The sequence below is a fragment of the Malaclemys terrapin genome, chromosome 7 (assembly GCF_027887155.1).
Source record: "Malaclemys terrapin pileata isolate rMalTer1 chromosome 7, rMalTer1.hap1, whole genome shotgun sequence".
NCBI classification, from domain to species: Eukaryota; Metazoa; Chordata; order Testudines; family Emydidae; genus Malaclemys; species Malaclemys terrapin.
Genome location: NC_071511.1, coordinates 93,280,051 through 93,306,584, shown reverse-complemented (window position 1 = coordinate 93,306,584; position 26,534 = coordinate 93,280,051). Strand labels below are relative to the sequence as shown.

The 26,534-nt window shown below is 39.7% G+C and overlaps 1 protein-coding gene across 1 annotated transcript in view; it reads right to left on the bottom strand.

The window, feature by feature from the left end:
- The window catches only part of PTEN (phosphatase and tensin homolog), a 98,079-nt gene that overhangs the window by 35,720 nt on the left and 35,825 nt on the right, over positions 1–26,534 (bottom strand). Inside the window, exons 4-5 of the mRNA XM_054035617.1 lie at positions 12,876–12,920; positions 3,596–3,639 (exon numbers count right to left, since the gene is read on the bottom strand). Coding sequence (XP_053891592.1) covers positions 3,596–3,639; positions 12,876–12,920 — 89 coding nt within the window. The remainder of the gene's footprint in view (positions 1–3,595; positions 3,640–12,875; positions 12,921–26,534) is intronic.

The window sequence follows — 26,534 nt, the reverse complement described above, 5'->3', positions numbered from 1 at the left end:
TATTGTTTTAACAGTAAAACCCAAAAACATTTCAATTTTTCAATGTGAAATAAGCCATAACCAGGAGATTGCAGCAACCAAAAAACAAACACACCTATCTTGCAGTGTATCAAACAAAAATAGATAATATCCATATTGCTGCTCAGTATATTTAGTCATACAAAGCTATATTTTCTGTGCCCAATAGGATCCCTCACCGACTTTGAGGACAGACCGGCTCTTGCACAAATCACCACTCAGATCTAGTCAGAAACTATCACCTTGGAAGCTCTCTCTCTAGTTTTGGCCAACAAAGAATGAATAAAGCATCCAATTTTGGTCAAGTATTTTTTATTGGCTTGTCATACATTCAGGTTATGTAAATTCCTTTGGAAGAGACAGTTTAGATCATAAGAGCAGAAGAAAGATGACGATTATGGTTGAATCATGAGATTCTTTTAGCAGAAAATTCTGGTGCAGTGCAGAGTACTATTTTGTCTGGAACAAAATGTAAGGACGATTTATAGGCTCACAGCACAGGACATCCACTTGGTCTTCTGGAAGAGCAAAAAAACCCCAAATAACTGACAAAAATGAACAAAAATTGACATGGCTTTAAAAGGAGGGTCCATGACACTTCACAACTAGATTCAGATTCCATCAAAGCAGCAGAAATGAGTGCTAGTCTTGCAAACTACCCCAATGTAAAAATGCACCACTATGCTTTGTTTCACATGGAAGACTGAGTATTCCTAAAATGGCCACCTCCATGTGAAGATTACAGTCTTAGGCCCTTTAGACAGCTGTATAAAAGGAAACTGAAGCAGTCCTTTAACCACTACCAACATGACATTGGTAAGGGAGACAATATTCTGAGAGATATCTCAGAATATTGCCACCAAAATTTGGAGGTAGATTCCATTTTAGATAAGAACCAGCCAAGGTTCCCTCTGGAGAGAAAGCCACAGAGGAAGTCCTGGAAGAAAGTTCCAAGAGAAGAACAGCTTGTTGTGGAAGCTCTCCAGGGACTAGAGCTGAGTCAAGGCTCACATGGTTCCTTGCCGAGAAGGAGCCATAGGCCTAGGAAGGGCTCAGCTGAAGATTCCAGAGAAGGCCTAAGGCTAATGTATTAAATGGATCTAGGAAAAGTGGACAGTCTGGAGTTTGGGATGGCCAGGTGATTCCCAGTTCAGAGACCCAGGGCAAGGGCTAGATCCTAAAGTAGTTGGGAGGGCCCAGGCTCCTCTACACCACCTACCTAAAGACTGTGGGAAATCCCTACACACTGGCAAGAACTGAGGGAAGTTGAGGCATAAGACAGGTGAAAGACAGCTTGATCCCTGAAATAAGGACAGACAATCCTGAGAGGAAAGGACTTAAAGGTTACACAAACCCTAGGCAGAGGGCTATGGGTCCACAGGGGGTCGTGATCTTGTTCTGGATAGCTTTTCATTTTGTTTTGGACTTAGTTTGCCCCACAAGGAAGATACTTGATTTGGCTGACAACCCACCGTCTGAATATCAGACATCTTCGAGATGCTTCATGTTGGGCACCCAAAATCACTTCTCATTTCTGAGAACCTTCATTACTAAAGCTTCCTCTTCTCCTAGGGAAAGGCAAAGTGTATAGAAGAAGGGGAGTCTAAGAGTCACTTTCTCAGATATGAGAGGTGGATTATTGTTTTTGTGATGAAAGGGAAAAGAAAAATAAAAAAGTAATGCAACTCTAACTGAGCAACCTCAGCTAAGGCAGGATAGAGCAACTGGGATGATACATAAATATTCAACTGTGTTAAGGACTCTTCGTAATATTCTAGGAGTAAAAGGATTTCAGTAAATTAGTGATTTCTGAAATGTAAGTTTCTTCATAATGCAAAATAAAAATGAAAGCAATGATGACATCTGGCCATGTGTTGTTAAAGGCCCATCCAACTTCATTTATGCATAACTCCCTCCTACTCTTGGAAGTCCTGGAATCTATCTTAACAGAATGCTTCCTCTCCTTACTTAACTATTTCACTGATTGTCAAAGCATGTAAGAAAGATGACATTTAAAGGATCACAAGTGACATCTGAGTTAGCACTCACTGAAATGAATGGGGCAGTTTAAACCTCTCATCTACTGTTTTCTGCCTCTCTGTAAACCCAGGCAGACACTGCAGAATCAGTTAAACTCTGTGTTGTGATGGTTTCCTCTACAACCGTAACAGCTAGAGATTTAGCTTCTACTAAAACATTTAAACAGACTCAGGAAAATGACTGAGAGTTCTGTCCATGCTCCCCAGTTGGGGCACACACCCCACACTTTGGAAAATTTTGGAACAAACACTAAAGGAGACTACACCACTGACTAGATAAGAAGGGTACTGGAGCTCCTAGTGAACTTAGACTGGAGTCCCAAGGATTACAGCTGCAGCATGGCCCTATTAACACTAAAATCCACTCTGTTAGATAACATGCTGGAGGTGCTTCCCTTTACAGTGCCATCTGAAGCGAAGTAAGCTCCTTCAAATGCTCTTAGGTCATCCATATTGAAGAGCTTCTATTTATCTATTCACCCATTCCATCATACCCATTCTGAACAATGGTATGAAAGTGAACTACTAATGCACGGTGTCCAGAGAGATTTCTCTAGTAGTGGCTCTAGATTCCTGCATGGTAGCATTGGCAGAGGAAAGTAAGCGACATTAGTTTACTTTCAGCAGGTTTCCTGCCAAAAGACTTTGGTTAACTAAGGGTCTAGAGGCAGAATTCTCAGTAGCACCCAAAACATCCCTCATTAGCTGGAAAAGCTCCAAGTCAGAGTGACACTGAGCTGCCCCATTTAAACAAAGGCAGAATACTGAAGTGTTATGTAGTTTCAATTCCCTATATAGGGAAAGCCCTGATTCCAGAACTTTCTGGCAGAGCTGCCTGTGGATATATCTACACTGCAATAAAAGACTCACAGCATGGCTGTGGCTGGCCTGAGTCAGCTGACTCACGCTGATGAGGCTCGTGTTGCAGGGTTAAGAATTGCTGCATAGACTTTCAGGCTCAGACTGGAGCCCAGGCTCCAGCCCAAGCAGGAACGTTTACACTGCAATTTTTAGCCTCGCAGCCCAAGCCCTCCAAACCCAAGTCAGCTGACCTGGGCTCTGAGACTTGGTGCCACGGGTTATTTATTGCAGTGTAGATGTACCTTCTGACCAGTAAGCATGGCTTATTCTCCATTTTCATTCTATGGACTCTTCTATATTAGAAAGGACCTTTGTCACAATTTCAGTAAAAGTCCCCATTTTTGGTTAAATAAGTGTTGATCAAATTAAATGGAGTACTTCATAGTTTGGTTTAAAATCAGCTTTAAGTCATAACCTCAGGCTTACACACTGAAATTTCAACTATTTGTGTTCTTAGCCCATGATAGATAATTGCTCAGAATATACTTTCTATACAGTGTCAAGCACCACAGTAAGCTTCTCATGAAGGAATCTTAAGTTATGTTAATACCATTCTTCTCTCTCCCCCCAAACACTACATTAATATGACAGTTTTACTTTGTTCCTTAGTTCAGAAAAATAAAAGGAGAAATTGGAAGGGAAAAAAAAAGCTAATAGCTTAGACAGCACAAACATACCTCTGCAGTTAAATTTGGCGGTGTCATAATGTCTTTCAGCACATCTAAAAAGAAAAGATTAAAGTTCAACATAAGTATGTTAGGTAAGTCTAAGGTGTCTATCACACTTTTGTATGTAAGGATCAGCATATGAAAGCCAAGAAAAAAACCTTAAGTCCACATCACCTTTATAGCTCAACACCACAGCTAGACTTGGTCCATGAAATTCAGAATATTTTGTTTTAAAATATATTGGTTAAGTTGCTATGGCAAACTCAAAAGATTTTACTGAAAAATAATGGTTACCCTACAGTAACTGATTCTTTGAGATGTTGTAGTCATTGTAAATCTCCCTTTAAGTATGCATATGCTTCATGAGCAAGATTAGACGTTTTGGAATAGCTGTGTTCATCAAGGTCATGCATGCACCCTGTTCTCTTTTGCTCCTGTACAAGGGCATAAAGGGCAGAGTGGCTGTGACTCTCCCTCAGTTCCCCCACGTTTTGAAACTTGCGTTAGCTGAAAACACTGAAAACAGGGAAGGAGGATGGATTATAGGGGCCACACAGACATCCTCATCTCGAAGAACTGCAGGGTAAGAAAAACTGTTCAAGTATGTCAGTGTGGATCCCACAGCAGGTGACAGGCAAGTAGTACTCCTTCTGGAGGATGAGAAGGAATACCAGCTGCATCAGTTGAACAGTGCTGTCCTGAACTTGCCATCTGCCCTTGTGGCTAAGTCCAACGCACAAATGTTTGGTGAAGATCAGTGGTTACTCTATGTCACTGCCTTGCACATTTCAGAAACTGGCACACTTCTGAAGCAGGTGGAGAATGTCACTTGAGCTTTGGTGGATTGAGCCCTGATGCTGTGACACGCATGTATACCAGCCAACTGGAAACAATATGAGATACATTGTATAAAGTATCAGAGAGATAGCTGTGTTAGTCTGGATCTGTAAAAAGGAAGAGTCCTGTGGCACCTTTAAGACTAACAGATGTATTGGAGCATAAGCTTTTGTGGGTGAATGCCCACTTCTTCGGATGCATGTGAAGAAGTGGGCATTCACCTATGAAAGCTTATGCTCCAATACATCTATTAGTCTTAGAGATACATTGTGTTATACACATAGATATTCTCTGAGTGGAGATGGCTTGGCCTTTGGAATGACCAGTTATTGCCAGAAATAAGTGGGTAGACAATTTGAACTACTTAGTTCAATCGATGTAGTAAAGCAACACTCTGGAAACATCCAGTGTGTAACTTCTCTTCCAGTATAGAGTGGGAATTTGGAAAGAATACAAGTTAACGGGAGTTCCATCTGAATTGGAAGCCACTTTGGGGATGAACTTTGGGTAAGGTTTCAACACCACCTTGTCTCTATGAAAGATTATATAGGAAGGATCAGCCATAAGCGCTCAGAGTTGCTCTCCTAACCAAAGGAATAGAGTAAGTAGGAATGCAGTCTTCACAGTGAGATGAAGGAAAGAGCATTCTGACAGGGTCAAAGAGAGGGCCCATGACCATGACTCAAGAGGAAGACCATGCATAACTACCAGTAGATGGGTAGCAGAGATCGTTGCAAGAGGGACCTTAATGGAACTGAACTCTAGGCCAGAGCATTTTAAAAGCTAGGCAGCAAGGAGTTGAGGATCTTTGATGGTGTAGCCTGCAGAGTGAAAGTTATGTTGGGCCACACATCAAAAACCTTTTCCATTAAGACAAGTGTTTCTAGTAAATGTCATCCTGCTTTGTAAAAGGATACCCTGAACTTGCTATCTATAGTACTTAGCCAGCCAACATCCAGCCTATCAGATGTAGTAACGTCAGGTCTGAAGTGTATGACTGTGGTACTGCGATATCTAGTCCAGGCAGTATGGCAGCTAAGCAAGCAACTAAACAGACATCTGTAGCAGGTCTGTCAGCCAAAGCTACCCTTGCCAGTAGGGAGCTATGCAAATGATGATGGTTCTGACTCATTTGATTTCAGATATCACTGTGAGGGACCAGAGAATCAAAGAAAAGGCACACCTCAATTCCACTGCAGAATGAAGGTGTCTCGTGAAGAGCCCAAGCTCATGGCCCCTCTAGACCAAAAGTTCTAACACTTGGTGTTGTGCTTGGAGGCAAAGAATTCTTTCCCCCAACAATGGAATATCTGTTTTATGATGGACCTCTTCAGTGACCACTTATGATTGTTACCAGTTTACTCAAGAAGTCTATCAGACTGTTGTGGACACCTTGGATGTGAAGAGCCATCAGGGTGATCCTGTATTGATGGCTCTATGTCCAAAGTTTGATGACTTACAGAGGGGTGATGAGATGGCAATTCACAGCTTGTTTATACAGTGCATTGCTGAGGCATAGTCCGTCAGGAACTACACTGGAATTTTGGAGGACAGCTTGTATGTCATTCCTACTTAATATGATGGCTCTGAGTTCCAGGATGTCTGAGTGAAGTCTCAGGTCTCCTGAGGACCAACGCCATTGTATTTGCAGGTGGTCTAGCTGAATTCCCCAATACCCATGATTAGTGTCCTTGTCAGGGAGGGAGCTGGAGAACAGTACTATGCTCCTTCATGTTCTTGGGTTTTAACATCCCAGTTCTGCAAGAATGTGAGGTGGTACTCAGACCTTCTGGTGTTTTGGTAGAGAGCAGACTGACCTCAGCCAGAATTATAAGGGTCACAAGTGAAATCTGATAAGCAGTGTCTTGTACACACATGTCAACATGTGGTCCAATATACCAAGGCAAGCATGTATGTCATAGACTGGTTTTATCTTATCTCAGTAGCAGCCCTCACAACAACAGGTACTTGTCTTTGTGCAGATATGCCTTCTCTGGCTTGGAACAGACCATAGCTCCTATAAACTCTATAATCTGTGATGGGATGAGAGTTTTTTCAAAGCTCACCATGAGATCTAAGTCAGGAAAAAAGCAGAGAGAAAGCATGTGCACGTATATATTCTAGGCTTGTTGCTGTCTCCTGCTGGGATCTGCTTCTGATCAGCCAAGTGTAAGGGTAGATGTGGATCCTGTCTTCTCAAATGGGCCGCCACCCCCCCCCCCCACTAGGTATTCTGTGGAGATTCTTGATACCGTGTAGGGTCTGAATGGCAGTACCTTGTACTGATAGTGATTTGGCCCCAATGTGAACCTCAAGTACTTCCTATTGGCCAGGTTGATAGCTATGTGGAACTACATGCCTTGCAAGAGAACAGCCAGATCCAGTCTTGATCCTGAAAAGATGAAACGATGGAGGCAAGGGTTACCATCCTGAATCTGAGGTGGCATATCTATCTGTTCAGTCTCCTCAGGTCTAGGATAGGACCCCTTTCCTCTTCAGGATAAGAAAGTATCAGGAGTGAGTCTCTTCCTCTGTACTTCTGAAGTATCTCCCTCCTCTGCTCCTAGATGAAGCAACAAGGCCAACTTTTTTTTTTTTTTTTTTTTTTAAATAGGCTCTCATGCAAAGTCTCTCAAGGGACAGGAAAGGGGACCAGGTAGGGAATACGGTGTGGAAATGAACAGGGTAGCTGTTGGTGATGATCAATACCTGCTTGCCTGTTATGCTAGAACTAAACCTAAGGACTACAATGGGCAGCTCCTCTAGTATAATGGTCTTTTCCTTGGCAGATACTTAAGTTGTCTGCTCTAGGAGAAGGAAGGTGCCTCTTGCTGAGCTTACTATTTGTATTGTTTCTGATAGAAGCGAGTGTATAGATAGATCCCTTAACATGGCCCAGGAGTCCTTCAGTAAATGGGGTGCTTTCTCTGTTCTGCATCTAAAAGAGCTCCATCCCTTCAAAAGGCAGGTCCCTCTCTGGTGGCTTGCACCTCTTTCGGGAAGCCTGAATGCTAGCAGTCATTTCAGGATAACGGATACTAGCAATCATAAGGTTTTCTTCATGGTGACAGCCATGGTCATTGATCTCAAACCATATTTGGATGCATATTTGCAATGCTCTTCTGACCACCACCTAGCCCTTTTATAATCCATTTCAGTTCCACCCCTTTCTCCTGGAGAATTTCAGACAGAAGTAATTTATCTTTCCCAGCTGAGGAAGTTACATTTTGCGAACAGGGCTTGGTAGTTCACAATGCAGAGCTGCAATGAGGTGGAAGAATATCTGTTGTGTCTGAAGAGGTACGGGTTTTTGGTTTTGGAGGGGTTTTTGTTTGTTTTTTTAAGTCCTTTTCCTTTGATGTGCCTTTTATGAGCATAGACTTCTCTTGTACTGCTGATACCACCAGAGACCCCAGAGTTTAGAAGTGTTCAAAGTCTTCTGAAATCACCCGTTATCTCCTTTCCACTCATATACATGTATAGGGCAAAGTTGTCAGGGTCTGCCATAGTACCATTGACAGCTCAAGTATGCCCTCATTGATTGGGAGGGTGATCCTGGCAATGGTTGTAAAGCTTAGTATTTCAAATAGCTTTTGGGATTTTTACTGGATTACTGTGATTTCAGTATCCCGGGTCTCTGTAATCCAGGCCAGGAAGCTTTGAAGTCCTGTTACCCAACTAGTGGTGATGATGATTCCCTAAGGTACAGATTGAGGTGGCTGCTGTACCTCCACTGTCAAATGCTCCTGGAGATCAAAGGCTGACATGAGTGAATGGCCTGGCTAATGATGCCACTATAGAGTGAAATCTTCTCTTCTTCAATGTGTGGGAGGGGGATCTCCTTAAGTACAAATGCAGTGATGGTACCCAACATGGCCAGTGCAGCGTTCTGTAAGGGTACTAGCCATGTTGAGGTTGGCCAGCTTAATGCCATCCACATCTTGCTAGGAGGGAGGAAATGGGGGGGGGGGGGGAAGAGATATACTGAGAAATTGCCAGCATGTTTTGTTTGTTTCTTTGTTTTTAAGGAAACATCCAATTTGAAGAAATGGAGATGACAAAGTTCTTCACAGTTTGTTGTTAAAAACACAAGTTTTGAAGCTCTCAGAGTAGTGGGTTGGACAGTTGCTAGATTCCATCTCGCTGTCATATTTGATAAGAGGGAATGGTGGAAGGGCCACAGCTTATCCATCTTATGTAGTTGCACAGGAGTACAAAAAGGCACCAGGCGCGCACACAGCCTCAAACACCGCTATGCAAGATTTCAATCTCACGCATGAGGCACACAGACACTCAAAGTAGTAAATCTTACCTATTCTTTACTCATTTAGAATTTTACATGTTTCTGTTTAAAAATCCAATTAGAAGTGTAATAAAATGTAAGACAGTAAACGAGCCTCTGAGACTTCAATTATTTTTTTTTATTCATCCAAGCTACAGCTGTGTTTTTGTAGCCAATCCTGCCATCAGGAATCCCTAGCAGCTTCAGTGGCTTTAAATTTTTGAAAAGTCACTTAAGCTTTAAAATGGCCATGATTTAACTTGCAACCAATTTGCACCTTCCTGGCTGTCATACAAACATGAGATATTATCCATCAACCTGCCTGACAGGTCTCAAGGCCAAAGAGAAGGCAACAGCCTGTTTTCAGCATGTGGCTTCATGCCAGAGCCAACTAAACCCCCACCTTCCCCCATGTTGAGGAACTTTGCATAGAAGTAAGAGGACACACAAAGGAACAGCCTCACAACTAATTACTCAAAGGAGACGACTGCAAGAAGCTGTGTACAAGTACAAAAGAGGTATACTAATGAGGATCAGGAACAAAGGAGAGATTGGGAATAAAATGAGATTACAATGTTGGGGTGTATTAAAATAGAGGAAAAACTGAAAACATGGGTTAAATAAGAATACTGGAAACTAAGAGCAAGTGGTTTAAGATGTTGGATAGGACAGGAAAGAAAGAAAACAGTTACATTTACAAATATTTTCTAGGAAGTGAAATGCCAAATTGTTACAATAGGCTTTATCTGCACAGTTTGAACACCAATTTAACTAACATGGTTTAGAAACCAAAAGTTAAATTGATGCACCTGTCTAATGTAGATACCATTTGAGATTTCATACAACAAATTACATTAAAAAACTTTGAGGTTGCAAAGTCAAGCACTCAAAGTTCAGATATACCATTGTTATGATAGTCTAATTACATGATCAAATTTTTTCCACAGGACTCCAGCTCATTTTTTCAATACTCATGTAAGAAAATTAGTACTGTCAACAACTTTGCTCATTTTTAAATTAAAAGTTAGTAACTACAATGGGAAGGAATGTCTTGGGGACTGATATACATACATACATGCCATAACTAACATGTCCCTCCAATGGTGCCCAAAAGCTAGCATTTGATCCTTTTCCTACCTTGGGGACAAACACTGTGCTGAATTACCCCCTTTATAATCCTACTTAAATTTATGATTACCTAGTGTAAGCATTTGTACAGATTTTGTCCACATAATAAGAATTAAGAGATTTCCTGGATTCTCTACACAAATGAGTGGCATTTACAAAGTATGTTTACCATGGCTGTAGAGTCATTTTATTCTGAACCTGTTCCCAATCACTTCACTTGAGAGGGGGTGGGGGAAGAAGAGAGAGAAGGAGAACTCTTTAGGCACATTTTTCACTTGAAAGCCTCATCCAAAGAGTAAATTTGGTGATTCTGGGACATTATTAAGTCACCTGCACCAGTCTTGAGTTAACCACGCAGGAAAAAAGTGAAATGTGTGGAAAATCTGGAATGGCATATTGGCAATATACATATATCAAAGGCTCTTGTTCCCTTAATACAGAGAAAAAACAATGGCTCTTATCACATCCTCCTCATTTTTAACCCCAAAGTTTTAAAGAGTAATAGTTTCCTCTTCTTTACCATCTACTAGCTCTGTGCCTCCAGCTTTACTTTAACCATCTACATATTTAAAAAGTTTTTCCTCACCTCTTCCATACAAATTCTTGTATGCTGACCTGATTTAAAAATTGTAACACTTCTAGTGTTTTTAACCTGTCATTATTTGTGCCAGTTTCAAATGACATGCTCGGTACTGAGCAGTTCAACACTCCCTGATCTTGTGACTAATATCAAAGCCACACCTCACTAAAAACGGATAGTCTTAAGAAGCAGGAAGTTAGTTATCCTATTTCACATTTTTCCAGAAAAAAATTGGCTCCTACAAATAGGATTTGGGGGCCAGAGGGGATGGAAGGATAAAAAATCCTTCGCTCAATCTTGACCATTCAGATTAGAGACCAGCAAATCTGCAGGTATCCGTGGATGTGGGTATCCACGGACCATTTTTGCGGATCACACCACGCATGTGGATATAAATCTTTGTGTCTCCACAGGGCTCTGCAGCACACACTCACCCAAACAGAGCAGCTGTCACCCAGCCTGCAGGTTTCAACTCAGCTCTCTGAATCACGCAGCAGTGTGTTGGACATTCTGGGAGTTGTAGACCCCAGCTTGCTCAGAAAGAGGGGGTAAACAACAACTCCCAGAAAGTAGTGAGCCAAGCACCACTTTGAAGGTGAGGTTGTTCTTTAAACAGGCAGGCGGCAATGACTGCGTGCATTAGAGCTGCCGTAACTGCGTAGGGGTGTTCAAGCCCCCCATGGGGAGGGCGGCGCTGCATAGAAGGACCCAGAATTGTAGCCTCCCTGGTTGGGGCAGGGAAGGAGTTACAGCAGGGGCAGAGTGGGCAGCAGGTCTCTAGGGAGAAGTGGAGCTGGGGGGTAGGGAGATGGTTGGGGGCTAGACACAGCCCTGTGTCACTGCTGCACAGCGACCTGAGGAGCTGTTTAGAGCCCTGCAAATCTGCGGATATCTGCGGCTCGCAGATCGGATGCGGATACCTTTTCATATCTGCACAGGGCTCTAATTCTGATTCAAGAGCTATTCAACAAATTATCATTTTAAAATAACTAAAACCAAACACACTTGAAATGCAACCTGATGACTATGATAAGCCCTCCCCTTGATAATTATATTTTAAAAATATCAGAATGTACACTAAAGCCCTCTAGCTTTGGGTGACCAGGTTGAACTGCAGAAGGAGTGAAGTGGTGATAGACACCCAATAAATACCTAGTTAGCTCTTTAAGGTGGGAAGAGTATATTCAAATGTCTTATCAAGTGCTTTTAGAAATACTTTCACTTTTAGCTGTGAATAGAATTGGCACATCTTTCAGTGGGAGGTTAGATTCCGATTAGGTTGCCTTCTGAACAATTTACAGGCACAAGAAAAGAATCTCATTACTGGACTGTATGATAAACTGCTTTCAAAATTGTTCAAGTTGTATTATTTTAATATATAGTTTGGTTAACATCAATAAATTTCCCACCTCCCATCTTTAAAGGTCAATCTTATAGCAACTTTTAAAAAAGCATTCAATTTCTTGTTAATTTTAATGTTATGTACATCTAGAGTCTTAACCTATCTTCATCTATGTCAAGATAGCAAATCCAACAGGAACCTATTTTTATTCTGAGGCACATTTACATTATTTTTAATGATTTACTGTTTACAGTGTGGACTGATTTATTGGACTGATTTTTCTATCAACAAAAAGGAAGAAAAAAATATATAGGATTACGCAAAATAAAGCTTTGAGAGGCTCAAAATAGATCAACCAGCTTCCAGAGTAACTCCTATTAAGTTTTACTTTTTCCTGCACCTCATTTTTGAAACACATATTCGCAAACTTCAGCTGAAAACAACATAACATTACTGTACATTTCAGAATGCAGAAACAAACTCAGGATCAGGTTTAAAACAAAAGGAAAAAGATGACAGAGGAGATAATTAGCAAAATCCTACAAAATATTTTGATAATAGATAAATGTATGTATAACTACTCAATCCACAGAAGCAAGCATTGTACCTATAAAACTAAGGCAAGCTCAACTGTTGCAATAACTTATTCAAAGTTGCACATAGGGATAGCAAGAGTTCATGTAGATGCAAAATAGAGCTGTTTAAATAAAGTATATGCTACTGATACAGTGCTATATAAATAAATAAATTTCAGAATAACAGAAGATATCTATTTTGCAGTTCCATCACTGAAGATGTCATTAATGTATTACCAGAAACCATGATGTGAATTACTTCTGAATTTACCACATGGTTACAGGATCTAAAATGGGCTGTATGCCATGCAATTTAAAAGTAGATCAAGTAACATGAGCCCATACAAGCATTCCATGTAATTTCTTCATTACACTTTACTAAATGAAGTAACAGTGCTCTCAATTAGTTTTCTTGAAATAATTGTTTTAAGAAATCTGTAAAACAGTATGTTCAGTTATGTCCAAGCATAAAAAGAAACCATTTTCACTCATGAGCTATGTTTATAACATTGTTTTGAAAGGTGTAGATATAAAAGTATACTTACAGATTGTATATCTTGTAATGGTTTTTATGTTTTGAATCCAAAAACCTTAAAAGAGAAAAGGCAATTTACATAAATGTATTTTGGCTATTACTGTTTCAAAGATATTTTAATATATTTACAATACAAAAAACATTTTCATATGAATTTCAAACTAAGCAGTTTTGAGTTTGAAATTCAGGCTATTTCCCCACAATATCTCTTGAGAGACAGTGATGGGGCCCAACCCTGCACGCCTTGCTCACATAAGTATCCTCACTAGCATCAACAGGACTACTTGTATAAGTGAAGGCAGCAGGTTTTAGGCCCATATAGGTAATTACAAAATGTATTTTTAATATTCATGCTCCACTTGTCAATATAGATTTTTTTTAAACTTGTATTACTGCGTTTTAGTTTTACATTTTTTACCAGAAGGATTTCTAGTTACCTATTTCAATAAAAATAACTGCTATAATTATTACTTCCGATGTAATCATATACACAGAATATTTACCAGAAACATATCTTATGCGCTTCTCTATAAAGTTTACTGATGCACCTGTACTGATACACCAATCAAGTATAAATATCATAAGAACACAACAAGCTATACTGGATCAGACCAATGCTCCATCCAGCCCAGTATCCTGTCTTCCTACAGTGGCCAATGCCAGGTATTTCAGAGGGAGTTAACAGAACAGATAAACATCCCATTGCTCATTCCCAGTTTCTGGCAAACAGAGGCTAGAGACACTTAAGAGTTTTGCATTCCTGCCCATCCTGGCTAATATTCTCGGATAGACCTGTCCTCCATGAATTTATCTAGTTCTTTTCTGAACCCTGTTATAGTCTTGGCCTTCACAAAATCCTCTGGCAAAGAGTTCCACAGGTTGATCATGTGCTGTGTGAGAAAAAAATACTTCCTTTTGTTTGTTTTAAAACCTGCTGCCAGTTAACACAAGAACTGGGGATCACCCAATGAAGTTATCTGAAGGAATAAACAACGCGTATTTGTTCACTTTCTTCACAAAATTCATGATTTTACAGACCTCTCATATTCCTCTATTCAAGGTCTCTTTTCAAAGCTGAACAGTCCCAGTCTTATTAATCTCCCCTCATATGGATTCTGTTCCATACCCCTAACAGTTTTTATCGACCTTTCATGTTCCTTTTCCAATTCCAATATACCTTTTTTGAGATGCAGGTGGTATTCAAGATGTGGGTGTACCATGGATTTATACAGAGGCAATATGATATTTTCGTTCTTGTTTATCTATCCCTTTCCTAATGATTCCCAACATTGTGTTAGCTTTTTTGACTGCCTCTGCACATTGAGCAGATGTTTTCAGAGAACTATCCACAATGACTCCAAGATCTCTTTCTTGAGCGGCAACAGATAATTTAGATCCCATCATTTTATATGCATAGTTCGGATTATGTCTTCCAATATGCATTTCTTTGCATTTATCAACATTGAATTTCACCTGCCATTTTGTTACCCAGTCTCCCAGTTTTATGAAATCCCTTTGTAACTCTTTGCAGTCTGCTTTGGATTTAACTACCTTTAGTAGTTTTGTATCATCTGCAAACTTTGCCACTTCACTGTTTACCCCTTTTTCCAGACCATTTATGAATATGTTGAACAATACTGGTCTCAGTACAGGCCCCTGGGGGACACCACTATTTACCTCTTTCTATTCTGAAAACTGATCATTCATTACTATCCTTTGTTTCCTATCTTTTAACCAGTTGCTGATCCATGAGACTACCTTCCCTCTTATCCCATGATAAGCTTATTTTGCTTAAGAGCCTTTGGTGAGGGACCTTGTCAAAGGCTTTCTGAAAATTTAAGTACATTATATCCACTGGATCACCCTTGTCCACATGTTTGACACCCCTCAAAGAATTCTAATAAACTGGTGAGGCATGATTTGTGTTTATAAAACCATGTTGACTCTTCCCCAACAAATCGTGCTCTTTGAGCTGTGGCGCAAACGTACTATCATTTCAATCAATTTGCCAGGTACTAAATTTAGGCTCACCAGCCTCTACTTGCCAGGATCGCCTCTGGAGCCTTTTTTTTTTTTAAATCCGTCTCACATTAGCTATCCTCAAGTCAACTGGTACGAAAGCTGATTTATGATAGGTTACAAACTACAGTTAGTAGTTCTACAATTTCACATTTGAGTTCCTTCAGACTACCATCTGGTCCTGGTGATTTATTACTGTTAATTTATCAATTTGTTCCAAAACCTCATCTAATGACACCTCAATCTGGGACAGATCCTCAGATTTGTCACCTAAAAAGACAGCTCATGTTTGGGAATCTCCTTCACACACTCAGCCATGAAGACCGATGCAAATTATTCATTTAGTGTCTCTGCAATGGCTAATCTTCCTTAATGACAGGTTTCAGAGTAGTAGCAAAAAGAACAGGAGTACTTGTTGGACCTTAGAGACTAACAAACTTATTTGAGCATAAGCTTTCGTGGGCTACAGCCTTAAGTGCTCCTTTAGCATATCATCCAGTGGCTCCATGTGTTGTTTAGCAGGCCTCCTACTTGTGAGGTACTTAAATTTCTTGCTGTTCCCCCTCCCCTCCCCTTCAATCTTGAGCTAGCTGTTATTCAAATTCTTTTTTGGCCTTCCTAATTATATTTTTACACTTCACTTGCCCGAGTTGATGCTCTTTTCTATTTTTCTCACTAGGATTTAACTTCCACTTTTTGCCTCTCACTGCTTCTTTTATTTTTTTGTTTAGCCACAATGGCACTTTTTTTGGCCCTCTTTATGTTTTTTAATTTGGGGTATACCTTTAAATTGAGACTCTTATCGTGCCTTTAAAAAGTTTCCATGCAGCTTGCAAGGATTTCACTTCTAGAACTGTACCTTTTAATTTCTGTTTAACTAGCTTCCTAATTTTTGTATAGTTCCCCTTACTGAAATTAAATGCTACCATGGTGGCCTGCTTCAGTGTTCCCCACCCCTCACAGGGAGGTTAAGTTTTATTATGTTATGGTCACCAGTTCAGCTATACTCACCTCTTGAACCAGATCCCATGCGCCACTTAGGACTAAATCAAGAACTGCCTTTCCACTTGTGGGTTTCAGGACTATCTACTCCAAGAAGCAGTCATTTAAGGTGTCAAGAAACTTTCTCTATGCATCCCATTCTGAGGTGACATTACCCAGTCACTCTGGGGATAGTTGAAATCCCCCATTATTACAGAGTTTATTTTTATAGTCTCTCTAATCTCCCTGCGCATTTCACAGTCACTATCACCATCCTGATCAGGTGGTCGGTAATATATCCCTACTGCTATATTCTTATTACAGCATGGAATTACTATCAATAGAGATTCTATAGTATAGTTTGGTTCATTTAAGATTATTATTTCATTTGACTCTATGCTTTCTTTCACACACAGTGCCACTCCCCCACCAGTACAACCTATTCTGTCCATATATTTTGTACCCTGGTATTACGGTGTCCCATTGATTATCCTCATTCCACTAGTGCAATTAAAAATCAAATTCCAACATGGATTGAAATAGCCATTATTATCCATTAACACACTGCATAAGGAGTTCCAATTAGTACTTTGGGCACACAGAGGGAGGAAGGATGTTATTTTCCAATTATTTGAACCAGCATCACTTAAACAGCCATCAATCTCTAAAAATAGATTAAATGTTTTTTCCAGTGCTAAAACGCTAATGATCATTTTGCAATATAATCCTCTACAATGTTACTAAAGTTTCAGATAGCAGCATGAAGATAAGAATACTTTGGGCTAAATTTGATACTTACACTGATTTAAGTGAGTGTCAATGTTAGACCATTGTGTTTTTATAATGTGGTACAATCAAAATTCTCGAAGCCCTTCAAATCTGTTTCATCATATCCTCTTGATGTGGAGAGTACACTCATTTTAAAGTTAAACAAGAATAGCTTTTATTTGCTTATTTTGGGTGGGTTTTTTTAAAGTGTTATTACCTATTTTACAGAAAGCACCATAAATTAATGAAACTGGACATTTTAAAAATAAATGTAATCTACTTTTCATAGACCACAGTTTAGGTAGAATCATAGAATCATAGAATATCAGAGTTGGAAGGGACCTCAAGAGGTCATCTAGTCCAACCCCCTGCTCAAAGCAGGACCAATTCCCAGCTAAATCATCCAGGTAGAGCAGGGATCAGCAACCTTTCAGAAGTGGTGTGCTGAGTCTTCATTTATTCACTCTAATTTAAGGTTTCGCGTGCCAGTAATACATTTTAACGTTTTTAGAAGGTCTCGTTCGGTAAGTCTATAATATATAACTAAACTATTGTTGTATGTAAAATAAATAAGGTTTTAAAAATGTTTAAGAAGCTTCATTTAAAATTAAATTAAAATGCAGAGCCCCCCCGGACCAGTGGCCAGGACCTGGGCAGTGAGTGCCACTGAAAATCAGCTCACGCGTGCCATAGGTTGCCTACCCCTGAGGTAGGCTAATGAATTTCACTTTGTTTCCCATTTCATTTTTTATCTTCTCACACACTAGCACAAGTTAGGTTTTGCAACTCAAACAATCCAAACAGGAATTTTGATCTGTTTTTAAAACAATACTAGTATTTTTTCTTATTAATCTTGGATTTTGTAAAAGTTTATTTAAATAAAAGTCTAAATTTGAGGTCAAATTTAATCTGACAGCTTCCCTCTAAGTGTCCCTCACTTACCACAGTCAGTCAATTGGAATTCGAGGAACAGAACCCACAGAATAATAAGTGATAAATTTTCTGAACTAAGTAGGAACAAGGTCAAGTTTTCCCTGCTTTGTTCAGGTCAGCTAAAGCACTGTCCAAACACCCTTCCCCCTTCCCCCCCCCCTTAATGGTGGGGAAGGGGGAAGAGGAAAAAGTCTCTTTTCTACACTTCATGTAGCAGCTCTACGAGCTGAACTATAACCATGATACACCAAAAGTGCCGCTATTATATATGATGTGTCACCTGGCAATGTTCAATAAGAAACAACATACAAGTGTTTACACTTATCAACAAAGTGTGTTTGCACATCAGCCAGAATGAATTAAATTAGCCATGGCAGTACATGCTGTTCACATTGAAAAGAAACATGAGCTGCTAAAATCCTGGAAAGCTCAAGCAAAAACAAGCTCAAGTTATCAGTCATAATACTCCAGAAGAACCTCTGTGGTTAAACTGATGTGTTAAAATAAGAACAGATGTGAGTATAGCACTGAACTAGGACTGCAATTTTATCTACAGAAAAATATTTTAGAACACAGTTACAACTGGCACCCTTGTAAGCAGTTTCAGGGGGGTCAAATGGCTTAATGAACACAGATTCATCCCTAGCGATAGCCCCATGAGGTTAGAGTTGGAATACATGGGAGGGCAGGAGGGGAGAAGCTGGCACTGGTTCTGCCAGTAGTTTACTGGCTTTGTGGATGAGTTTTAGTTTACAGGGTTGTCAAATAAGGCATTTTTCTAAGCCTTCACAAAAAGTTAAAGAGCCTCAACACAGCGGTACAACAAACTTAAAAGTAACTGCTTGCATTTTAAAAGATGAAGAGTAATGGTAGTTTTCTAAAAACAGAATATTTCCAATACAATAATGTCATTAGTTAGTTTTACACCATATTTGACACTATTCAAGAAAAATGTTGTGTCTTTAGAACCAGATACTAATTTCTCCTGGACCTTGAGTAAATGTACATGGATTGTGTGTAAAGCATTAGTAAACTCAAAAATTTTTCATAAAATGAAAAAAAGGTTACTGCTGCTGAAATATTGCATGCTTATACTTTTGTAAAGTCATGCTTCATGTTTGAAAACAAGGAACTCAAGATAATATAACCCAAGTCACATCCAGGTCCCCTAGAGTCATTTAATTTGCATATTTTAAAATATCCAAATGTCATTGATTACATACCTATGATATTGCCTTGCAAAATGAAAAGTTCTCCTTTAGCCATCTAAATTTATGGAAATGTTATTTTGCTCATCTAACTTTTATTTAAACTCTATAATTTGCAGATAATGTACAGTGTTTATTCTCAAAACCAAGTACATCTCTTCTACATTCTAAAGCAATTAGAATTAATATTTGGAACTGTGGAGGGTAGACAGCCAAAGATACACTCCCAATATTAATTTGGGTTGGACCACCAGGGTGGGGAAGATTTCCCACCCTTTTTGGCATTTTATGCGTAGAACCCATACTCAACAAGGGATGTAAGTGGGGCTTAGGAAAAAACAGGCAGGCTGACTGGATTCACTGGAAGCCAGAAATCACTTGAGATAGGAATTTGGGAGTAAGGGTGAAGCACCAGCCAAGTCCTATGGAGCACAATGTAAAATGGGTCAGCCAGCAGCATCTGTATCTCTGCCACTGTAGGCTGATTCAATGGACTTGAAGAAAGTAATCTGATGAGATGTGTGAGCACCATATTGATAACTTAAAATGAAGGTGACTCAAAGGCAAAGCATATGGAGTAATCATTTTAGTCATAATGAAGAGAAGGTGAGAAAACAATTTAGCACTAGGGAGTTGAAAGCAGACTATGGCAAGTTGAACTCACTGAACAGAGGAAAAAATACAGAAGAAAGACTATAATGAAAAGGATGGATTTAAAGAGATCACTTCTGTTTTATTGTGGCTGTACAGAAAACTGCTTCATAGCAAAAGATTTTCTGCTTTCCTTTTCATTATCTTCTGTTTTGGTTGTCCACATTCAAGCAGAGTCTTGAATGTCTCAATACAGAGACATAGGATGGAGAATCCAGTTTCGGCTCTGTGACATCAAATCTGGAATGCCAGGCAGTGGGACTTCCAGATCCAGTAACAAATCCTTGGCCTGATCACCAAAGTGCTTTGCCCAGGCTAGGGCTGCTTAACACAGTGTTCTTCTCCTGCCTACACTTATCAGTCTGGGTATGAAAGGGATTGGAAGAAATGCACAAGGAGATTTGAGACTGTTCACAAGATGGACGACTGTACGCCATGATTCCCCAACCTAGAGGGCACACGGATCTACCCAACAATTTCCTCCCCTCTGGAACAGAAACCCGAAGACGTTTCCTTCGGGGGATCACTTATGTTGAGCACTGCACTTTCAGTTCAAGACACTGACCTGGATGTCTCCCTTGCCTTATTGCTACAGACTCAGAGCTCAATCTATTTAGCTCAACAAAGAGAAGGTTAATGGGTGACTTGATTACAGTCTATAAGTACCTACCTGGGGAACAAATATTTAATAATGGGCTCTTCAATCTAGAGAGAAACGTATAACAATCAAATTGTTGTACTAAGTTGGCTGTAAGTTGAAGCTAGACAAATTCAGACTGCAAATAAAAAGTGTAAATTTTTAATGGTAAATTTTTCCAGTGGTTCTCAAGGGTTGAGGTGGCGTCTCCATCACTGAATTTTTAAATCAAGATTGGATGTTTTTGTAAAATATGCGCTCTAGAAATTATTTTGGGAAATTTCTATGGCCTGTGCTATACAGAAGGTCAGACTAGATCCGGGGCCAGCAACGTTTGGCACGCGGCTCGCCAGGGTAAGCACCCTGACGGGCCGAGCCAGTTTATTTACCTGCTGACGCGGCAGGTTCGGCCGATCGCAGCCCTCACTCGCTGCAGTTCGCCGTCCCGGGCCAATGGGGGCGGCGGGAAGCCGTGGCCAGCACGTCCCTCGCCCATGCCGATTCTCACCGCCCCCATTGGCCCGGGATGGCAAACCGCAGCGAGTAGGGGTCGTGATCGGCCGAACCTGCCGCGTCAGCAGGTAAATAAACTGGCTCGGCCCGCCAGGGTGCTTACCCTGGTGAGCCGCGTGCCGAACGTTGCCAACCCCTGGACTAGATGATCATAATGCTCCCTTCTGACCTTAGAATCTATGACTCAAGAAGAGCTCAACCAACCATGAGAGATGACATACAAGATAGAGGGTAGTATTTGTGAGCATTTTGAGATAGGCATGCCTCACAAGTCAAGCAAATTGCTCTTTGCTCCTGCAAAGCAGTAAGGCTGGACTCTCTTCGAGTCCAGAGCACCTAAGTTAATATCTGGTCCAGGTGATCTCCCCATTGCCAAGTGGAAGCATCCATGAGTAGTACTGTAGGCAGCAATGTCTAGAATGGGACGCCTTTGCAGCTTTGGCAAAGTTTTGTCCATCAGCATAGTAAAGTGATGCCATTGTTACACAGATGATAGATGGTGTCAGCCCAACAAGGTCAGTATACAGTCCTTAACCATCCTTAAGGAAGATGTAAGTGAACTTACATAAGCTCACAAGCCCATCTCATCTAACCACAGTTTAGCATTGGTTCTGCAGAAAATAAGCTTTCACTGATCTATATTGCAGGACTGCCCAATCAACTCTAGTGTCTCAGCCGGCAGCAAGATGGACATTTTTTAGACTAATTCTTGGTCTGAAAGAGTAAAATAATCAGCAGACTGTCCTCAGGGTTCTCCACGCCCTGAAGTGACTTATCCCATATTAGCGAAGGTGAGTACAAGAGCCCAGTCAAAATATTTACCACCACTGCTAGACACTGAAGACTATGGGCAGCTGATACTGTTGATCAACTACAGTGAATTGAGAATACTTTCCATGAGCTTCCGGGATTACTAAATTTAAATGTGTCCTTCTGGTTGGGAGCCAGAAACCAATCCTGGAGATCAGTGGTTCTCAACCAGGAGAACACTGTACCCCTGAGGGTACGCCGAGGTCTTATGGGGGTACATTAACTCATCCAAATATTTGCCGAGTTCTACAACAGGATACATAAAAAAGCATTAGCGAAGTCAGTACAAACTAAAATTTCATACAACTTATTTATACTGCTCTATATACTATACACTGAAATGTAGGTACAATGTTTATATTCCAATCAATTTCTTTTATATGGTAAAAATGAGAAAGTACACAATTTTTCAGTAATAGTGTGTTGACACTTTTCTGTATTTTTATGTCTGATGTTGTAAGCAGTTTAAAGTGAGGTGTAGCTTGGGGTTACACAAGACAAAACAGACTCCTGAAAGGGGCACAGTAGTGTTGAAAGGTTGAAAAACACTGATGTAGAAGGCACTGGATTATGAAGGGGTTGGTCACCAAGCAGAATTTCTGAGGCATGACAAATTTGTTGAGTCATCTGAAGTCCACAATGGGATGAAACCCCTACCCTGTCTTGGTAATAGGAAGTAATGACAATGAACTCCTCTTCCATTAACATATTAGGGACCATCTCTATTACGCCATCTAGAGGAAGGATGCAATTTATTCACTTAGCACTGTCTTGTGAGAGGGAAAAAACGATAGGAATACAAGAGCAGAATTAGAAGGTGCATCCTTGATCCACTCTTTCCAGGACCAGTTTGGTCAAAGTAATTTCACTTCATACCACAAGGAAGGACAAAAGGTGGTTGCCAAAAGGGGTATAGATCCCCAAATAGTTGCTAGATCCGAAGTTACCAAACAGCATAATCAACCATGCTTCTAAGCACAATATGTGGCTGTGCTTCGACTCCTTCGGGGAGGGCTTCTATGCCAATGGTAAACTTTGAGTGGTTTGATACCTAGGAACAACCCAATACCAGGACAGTTTGTTCTTTTTAAAGATGTTTTTTAATTGAGGAGAGATTTTATGTATTGATATTTTGGTTCATTTACAACAAGACATTACAATGACACGGTCTTGACATGTATAGGTACATATCTTAATACAGAGTTAATATTAAGCAACATATTGTATATTTACCATAGGTTATATCATTAACATTTTCTTTTTAAAAAAGAACACACTGGGAGGGTGGTCAGTAATACATAAACCATTCATATTAATTATCAGAGGGGTAGCCGTGTTAGTCTGGATCTGTAAAAAGCAACAGAGAGTCCTGTGGCACCTTTAAGACTAACAGATGTATTGGAGCATAAAGGTGCCACAGGACACTCTGTTGCTTCATTCATATTAACTTTTTCTTTTTTAGAAAATATTGTTTTCTGGAGTAGAGGGGAAAAAAGCCTCAGAAGAACAGAAAGAAAGGAAAGTTAAGGTGTGTGGGAGGGAGTAATTCAATTATCATCCTCTGAACAGTCTTCTTGCCTAAGTATAGAATTACTGTTTCTTACAAAGCATCTCAGTGATTTCAATATTTCTATTATGTTTTCCTGTGAAAGGTGTACTATTTCCTTGGTGAAATCCATCTGGCACTATACTCACGAAAAATAATTTCAGTACAAAATAGTTTATTAATATTTTATTCCAGTTATCTACAGTAGGAATCCTGGGTCCACAAGTTTAAGATAGCTTTTTTTTTTTTTGCTTATAAAACATAGCAATAGCAAGAATAGCTTCCTTATTCCTGGTTTGAATCTTTTTAACAGGCTAATTCCCAACACATCTTGTAAGTCCAATTCAAGTTCTATCACTGATTTTTTTTTTTTTTTTTTTTTTAATTTCATTATGGTTTTCCAAAAGTGTTTTACCATCCAGCAGTACCATATCATATATATGAAAGAGGGCTGACTGTTTTACATTTCAGACAGACATCGGGGGCTATATAATAAAATAAATACTGAGATGGAGAAACCTACATTCTGTAAACCAGGGGTAGTCTATTTTTTGTCAAGGTCCAAATTTCTTTGTCAAGGTATAGTCAAGGTCCAGACTAGAGAAAAATAAAAATGATAGTAAGCAAATAAGATTTTGAGGTCCATTAAAAAGCGTCTGGCAGTCTGGCTTTGTCCTGTGGTCCGCCAAGTGACTATTCCTGCTATAAACTGAATAGTACTGAATTGGTACTATTTGGTTAGTCTTAGATCCAATATTTACCATTACATTATTTCATTCCATTCTTTTGCTGTTATTTCATAAGTACAGTGTGAACTTCCTAACTTAATAGCTTTGTATAATTTCTTCTTTAAAAACAGTCATGAGATTATACATTCTAGACACTCCTGAGTGCTGAAACTCTGAGACCTTATATAACATTTTCTAATACTAACTGCCTTGTTGGTTCCTTTCTTCTCTGAAAGTGATTTTTAATAAAGTAAACCATCTGTACAAACTTATATTAAAGAAAAGAATGCACAATTTTTCATATATCTGTTTAAAGGTTGCCCATCCCTAAAGAAAGTCTTCCATTTGTTCGGGCAAATTTGGACCAACATCTAAAAACTTACTTATTCAACCTGGGTTTGAACACACTAAACTTTTTAGTAGTAGGTGATGTTTCATGGATGCTAGAATTTTGGGATACAATCTGGTACATAATTATACAATTATATTGAGTTTGGCGGTTTTTGTTCTATCTGTATGCATGAGAAAGTTGCTCTGTTAGAGATCCATTCCAATACTGGTCTAATTTTTGCTACCTACAGTATCTCTGAAGTTTGGTAGCACCTAAACTCCCATTTCAACTGGAGATTGCAGCCATTCCATTTTGATTCTTGTGTTCCCAACTGACCACAGGAATCTTAACATTAAATGCCTTGAAGAAATTTTCAGGGGGTGTAAAGAGAACCATTGAAAAAGACCCTGGGAAGACATTCATTTTAAGTACATGAATTCTACCTATCAAAGTCAAACATAGGTATGTTAACCTTCCCACATCACTGTAAATAATTTTCATTAATGGCTCAATATTTAAATTAAACAGCTCTCCCACTTCAGGTGTTATATTAATGCCTAAATATCTAATTTTATCATCAACTACTTTCAGAGGGCGTTTATTAAGCATCTTTTGGAGCCGAGGCATAGTATCTTTAATTTAGACCAATTAAATCTATATTCCTGTACCATATGTTTCAATTATTTCCTGCAATACAGGCCAGCTTTATTGATATCTTTTATCAAAAGAATAAGATTAGTGTATAATGAAACTTTCTATTCCCAATATACTTAGTTCCCTGAATTCAGGATCTTAAGTTCTTTTGTGCTAAATGTTCAATGATCAAATCAAATAAGTGACACCAGTGTCTTGTTTCTTTGTCTGAAGGTATAGGCTCGGTCTTTATGACATTTCACCAAATACATGTCATAGGATTTCTGTAGATTTTAAATCCACTTTGAAAGCATTCCCCAAACCTATACATCTCCAACATTCTAAATAAAAAAGGGCATTCTACCGAGTCAAAAGCCTTTTCTGCATTTATCGTAAGAACGTAGGCCTCTATAAGCGCTTGAGGAATGCTGCAGCACACATAGGAGATTTCTTATATTATTTCAGGGGCTTCTTCCTTTTATAAATCCAGTTGGGCTTTGTTCCATTAATTTAGGCATTGTCATCTCTAATCTATTTATTAATGAGCGAGGCCTCCGAAATGCTGGATTTGTTATGTTTTTATTTGGTTTAGGTATCAAAAATATCTCTCTGCTTGATCAAAGGTATTTGGTAAACACTCAGTTGCCCAAAGGAAAAAAAAAAAAAAAAAAAAGGAGTACTTGTGGCATCTTAGAGACTAAAATTTATTTGGGCATAAGCTTTCGTGGACTAAAACCCACTTCATCAGATGCATGTACTGGAAAATACAGTAGGAAGAAACACGAAAAAAATGGATGTTGCCATACCAACTCTAACAAGACTACTCAATTAAGGTGGGCTATTATCAGCAGGAGAAAAAAAAAACGTTTGTAGTGAGAATCAGGATGGCCCATTTCAAACAGTTGACAAGAAGGTGTGAGTAACAGTAGGGGAAAAATTAGCATGGGGAAACAGTTTTTACTTTGTGTAATGACCCATCTACTCCCAGTTTTTATTCAAGCCTAATTTAATGGTGTCCCGTTTGCAAATTAATTCCAGTCTGCAGTTTCTCATTGGAGTCTGGTTTAAGTTTTTTTTGTTGGAGAATTGCAACTTTTAGTTCTGTAATTGAGTGACCAGGGAGGTTGAAGTGTTCTGTCTGATTTTTGAATGTTATAGTTCTTGATGTCTGATTTGTGTCCATTTATTCTTTTGCATAGAGACTGTCCAGTTTGGAAAAAAAAAGATGAACTCAAACTGGAACGGGTGCAGAGAATGGCGACTAAGATGATCAGAGGAATGGAAAACCTGTCGTATGAAAAGAGATTAGAGGAGCTTGGGTTGTTTAGTCTGACAAAGCGAAGGCTGAGGGGGGATATGATTGCTATCTTTAAATATATCAGAGGGGTAAATACAAGGGAGGGAGAGGAATTATTCCAGCTTAGTACTAATGTGGACACGAGAACGAATGGATATAAACTGGCCGTGGGGAAGTTCAGGCTTGAAATTAGACGAAGGTTTCTGACCATCAGAGGGGTGAAATATTGGAACGGCCTTCCGAGGGAAACGGTGGGGGCGACGGACCTGTCTGGTTTTAAGATTAAGTTAGATAAGTTTATGGAGGGAATGGTTTAATGGTAAAACATAGTAGCCAAGGAAAACCAAGCAATGGTACGTAAATAGCATAATGGCCAACAAGGGTCAGGCTCGAGACTCTTGCCTACATGCTCGGGGTATTACTGATCGCCATATTTGGGGTCGGGAAGGAATTTTCCTCCAGGGTAGATTGGCTCAGCCTCTGGAGGTTTTTCGCCATCCTCCGCAGCATGGGGCAGGGATCACTAGCAGGAGGGTCTCAGCCGATTGAAGTCACTAAAACACAGGATTGGGGACTTCAACGGCAGAGTCCAGGGAAGGGTCTTGCGGCCTGCA